At 50.1% G+C, this 5,000-nt stretch overlaps 1 protein-coding gene across 1 annotated transcript in view; it reads right to left on the bottom strand.

Annotated features, from left to right (window-relative positions):
* Positions 1-5,000, bottom strand: part of LOC113822862 (lymphocyte antigen 75) — a 104,175-nt gene that overhangs the window by 97,692 nt on the left and 1,483 nt on the right. The window contains exons 2-3 of the mRNA XM_070119242.1: positions 1,400-1,569; positions 255-385 (exon numbers count right to left, since the gene is read on the bottom strand). Of these exons, the coding sequence (XP_069975343.1) occupies positions 255-385; positions 1,400-1,569 (301 nt within the window). The remainder of the gene's footprint in view (positions 1-254; positions 386-1,399; positions 1,570-5,000) is intronic.

The raw sequence follows: 5,000 nt of genomic DNA, 5'->3' as shown, positions 1-5,000 counted from the left end.
AGTACTAAGACGACACCCTCTATTTATATGAAGCCTAACTTCAGTACTTACATGACACTTTCTACTCACTTGACAATAATATCCAGTGCTTATATGACAGCATCTACTTAAATAACACCCAAATTCAGTACATACACACACCCAAACCCACTACTTACAATCAACCCTCTACTTACAAACCACCCTCCACTTACAAACCACCCTCTACTTACCCAACTCCCAAACCCTCCACTTACAAACCACCTTCCACTTACACGACACTAGACTCCACTTTATTTCCGGTTTCCACCCACTGCCACTCTCCATCCTTCAGCTTGGCGCCCACCCACATGAACGACTGCTCGCCCACCAGTCCCGTCTCGGCAATCGCGAGCGCCAGCCAGTTCTGTGGAGGAGAGAGTGTGGTGAAAAAGATGGGGAGGATGGTGTGAAGGGGAAAGTATGGCGTGATGCGGAAATTATGGTGAGGGGAGAGAGGGGGGAGTGTATAGAGAGAAAGAGAGGGGGAGAATTGAGAGGGGAGAGGAGAGAAATGAGAGGAAGAAGGGAAAGAGAGAGGAAGAATGAGAGAATGAGAGAAAGTTTGTGATGGGGGAAAGTATGGTGTGATGGGGGAAGTATGGTGTGATGGGGGAAGTATGGTGTGATGGGGAAAGTATGGTGTGATGGGGAAGTATGGTGGAAGGGGGAAGGGGTATGGTGGGAGGTGGTGAATAGATAATGTGAAGGGAAGGTGTGGTGAAAAAAAAGATTGTATTAGGGGGGGAAGTATGGTAGGAGGGGGAGTATGGTGATCAGGAGGGAAAATGGTGGGAGTTGGAAAGTATGGTGAAAAGATATTGATTTGTGTGGTTTGGGTGTGTGGGATAGAAGGAGGGGAGATAGGAGAGAGAGAGAGAGAAAGAGGAAAGGGAAAGAGAGAGAGAGAGAGAGAGAGGAGGAGGAAGAAAGAGAGAAAGAGGAAGAGCGAAAACACAAAGAAAAGAACTAAACACACATCTGTGAACTAAAACTATAATTAAGCCAACCATTTTGTTCAGGAAATAAAATATGCAAAACAAGATAAGACATATTTACTGATCTTGATCTTGAAAACAACTAGAGAAAAGAAAACGAACAAAAAATGAACACATACATAATACATGAATAGGTAGACTGATAAATAAATGACTAAACAAACAAAACTAACAAAAAATACGAATAATAATCAAAAGGGAAACAGACAAATAAGTCAGATAAGCAAACAAGACATACATACAAAAAAGGAAGAAACAAACAAAACAAACACACACACACACACAACACAAACACACACACACACACACACACAACACAAACACACACACACACACAAGCCAAAAAACAACACACACAAAAACTCAAAATCTGAAATCCTGACCTTAGTGTCGACGTCCTCAATAACGGCCAAATCCCCTCCGTGACCTTTGCAGTATGACCGCGCGTCCGAGAACTTCCTGACCTTCCCGTAGGAGTGGACTCTGAAGCACTGGCCGGTGGAGCTCTGGTGCACCCAGCCGTCGGGGCACCTGTACACCATTTTGCTGAGGGCTGAGGAAAGAGAGAGAGGGGGAGAATGAGAGAGGGAGGGAGGGAGGGAGAGAGAGAGAGAGAGAGAGAGAGAGAGAGAGAGAGAGAGAGAGAGAGAGAGAGAGAGAGAGAGAGAGAGAAGAGAAGAGAGGGAGGGAGAAGAGAGAGAGAGAAAGAAGAGAAGAGGAGAAAGAGAGAGAGAGAGAGAGAGAGAGAGAGAGAAGAAGAGAAGAGAAAAGAAGGAGGAAGGATTTAGAAAATAAGAGGAGAGAATGCACCAACCCTCGGGCCACCTGTACACCATTTTGCTGAGGGCTGAGGGGAAAGAGAGGGGGGAGATGAGAGAAGGGAGAGAGAGGGGTGGAAAAGAGATGAGAGAGGGGAGAATAATGTAGAAGAAAGGAGAGGGGAGAAATGAGAAAGGAGGAGGAGAAAGATGCGCCCAGTCCTCGGGACATCTGTACATGATTTTCCTGAGGGCTGAGGAGAAGAGGAGGAAACATTGAGAGGGAGGGAGAGAAGAAGGAAGGAGAGAAACGTAAGAGAGAGGAAGGAAGAGAGAGAGGAGAGAAGAGAAGAAAGAAGAAGAAACGTGAGAGAGGGAGGGAGGGAGAGAGAGAGAGGAGGGGAAACGTGAGAGAGGGAGGGAGAAGAAAGGAAACGTGAGAGGAGGAGGGAGGAGAAGAAGGAGGAAACGTGAGAGGGAGGGAAGAGAGAGAAAGAGAGAGGAGGAAACTGTAAGAGAGGAAGGAGGGAGAGAGAAGAAGAAAGAAACTGAAAATGTGAGAGGAGGAGGAAAGAAGAAGAAGAAAGAGATGAGAAAGCAATGAAGAGGAGAGGAGGAAGAGAGAGAGAAGGAGGAAACGTGAGAGAGGAGGAGGAGGAAGATAGATAGAGAGAGAGAGAGAGAGGAAGGAAAGGGAGAAAGAGAGAGGGAGGAGAGGATTGAGAAATTGAGACGGGAGAGAGGGAGAGCGTACATGAGAGAAGGGGAGAAGGGGGAGTTATAAGAAGGAGGAGGTGAGAGGCGAGAGAGGGGAAGCAACCCTTTAGCTTAGGGCTGAAGGAAAATAGAAGGAGAATGAGAGAGAGAGAGAAATGAGAGGGGAGAGAGGGTGGGGAGTGTATGGGGAAAGAGGGGGGAAAGAGAGAGAAATGAGAGGAAGGGGAGGGAGGGTGGGGAGTGTATAGAGGGAAGAGGGAGAGAGAAGGAGAAATGAGAGGGGAAGGAGGGTGGTAGTGTATATAGAGAAAGAGGGGGAGAGAGAGAAATGAAAGAGGGGAGGGAGAGGTGGGAGTGTATAGAGCAGAGAGGGAGAGAGGGAGAAATGAGAGGGAGGGAGGGTGGTTGTGTATAGAGAGAAAGAGGGGGAGAGGGAGAAATGAGAGAGGGGAGGGAGGGTGGTTGTGTATAGAGAGAAAGAGGGGGAGAGAGAGAGAAATGAGAGAGGGGGAGGGAGGGTGGGGAGTGTATAGAGGGAAAGAGGGGGAGAGAGAAATGAGAGAGGGGAGGAAGGGTGGGAGTGTATAGAGCGAAAGAGGGGGAGAGAGGGGGAGGGAGGCTGTTTGTGTATAGAGAGAAAGAGGGAGAGAGAGAGAGAAATGAGAGAGGGGGAGGGAGGGTGGGAGTGTATAGAGGGAAAGAGGGGGAGGGAGAGAGAGAAATGAGAGAGGGGGAGGAAGGGTGGGAGTGTATAGAGCGAAAGAGAGAAGGATAATTGAGAGGGAGAGGGGAGAACTGAGAGGAATAAGGGAAAGAGAGAGGAAGAAAAAGAAGGGGGTGATAAGAGGGAAGAGAGAGAGAGAGAGGAGGAAATGAGAGAAGAGAAAGGGGGAAAATGAGGAGTGGAGAAGAGGAAAATGTGAGAGGGGGTAAAAGGGGTGAGAGAGGGAGAATGTGTAGAGGAAGAGAGAAAAAAAGAGATAAGGACCATGGATATAGAAATAGGAAGAACGAAGAAAAACGTGCTTAAAGTAAAAATAATAATGATAATAATAATAATAATAATAAATGCAATAAGTTCGTAGTATTGAGGAGAGACTAAAAGCTAATTGCGATTTTTTTCAAAACTTATCATTACGGTAAATAAATCTTCCTCTATCTCACTCTTTTTCTCAGTGAGTTAGAGTGCTGGAATTAGATGCTCATTAATCCCCTTAATGTAGGCAAAGATAACCGCCTCTGAGTCACCGTACTTTAAATCTGTCCAGATGCCACGCCCCCTTTGCATATGAAGGAAGCTTGATTCACAGCCTTCGTTTTAAACCATGTATTCATCTGAACTTTCTTCTCTATGGTAATGTCTGGCGTTGGGAAATTTGAAGATGTTGCACTTGTAACGTAACTCTTGTTGAAGAGAACAGCATTATCCAATAAAGCTTAAAATCTGGTTTTGCTCTTGCCAACTTTATTTTATTTTAAAATGTGACTAAACGGGAGCGCATGAAATTAAACATGCATCACAAGGGGCAGTAAAATACGGAAAAAAAACTAGATGACATCACATATAATTATATAATTTACATATCATGGACAGGCTCTATGCTGAGAAAAAAATAACATCCCTAGCACTTACGGACTATAGAGTCACCCTTGGCACCTACGGGCCAGGGACTCGCCCTTGGCACCTACGGGCCAGGGACTCGCCCTTGGCACCTACGGGCCAGGGACTCGCCCTTGGCACCTACGGGCCAGGGACTCGCCCTAGGCACCTACGGGCCAGGGACTCGCCCTTGGCACCTACGGGCCAGGGACTCGCCCTTGGCACCTACGGGCCAGGGACTCGCCCTTGGCACCTACGGGCCAGGGACTCGCCCTTGGCACCTACGGGCCAGGGACTCGCCCTTGGCACCTACGGGCCAGGGACTCGCCCTTGGCACCTACGGGCCAGGGACTCGCCCTTGGCACCTACGGGCCAGGGACTCGCCCTAAGCACCTACGGGCCAGGGACTCGCCCTTGGCACCTACGGGCCAGGGACTCGCCCTTGGCACCTACGGGCCAGGGACTCGCCCTAAGCACCTATGGGCCAGGGACTCGCCCTTGGCACCTACGGGCCAGGGACTCGCCCTTGGCACCTACGGGCCAGGGACTCGCCCTAGGCACCTACGGGCCAGGGACTCGCCCTTGGCACCTACGGGCCAGGGACTCGCCCTTGGCACCTACGGGCCAGGGACTCGCCCTTGGCACCTACGGGCCAGGGACTCGCCCTAGGCACCTACGGGCCAGGGACTCGCCCTTGGCACCTACGGGCCAGGGACTCGCCCTTGGCACCTACGGGCCAGGGACTCGCCCTTGGCACCTACGGGCCAGGGACTCGCCCTAAGCACCTACGGGCCAGGGACTCGCCCTTGGCACCTACGGGCCAGGGACTCGCCCTTGGCACCTACGGGCCAGGGACTCGCCCTTGGCACCTACGAGCCAGGGACTCGCCCTAGGCACCTACGGGCTAGG

The sequence above is a fragment of the Penaeus vannamei genome, chromosome 43 (genome assembly GCF_042767895.1).
Source record: "Penaeus vannamei isolate JL-2024 chromosome 43, ASM4276789v1, whole genome shotgun sequence".
Lineage (NCBI taxonomy): Eukaryota > Metazoa > Arthropoda > Malacostraca > Decapoda > Penaeidae > Penaeus > Penaeus vannamei.
Note: the sequence above shows the minus strand (reverse complement) of the source record. Positions and strands in the feature narration are given on the sequence as shown.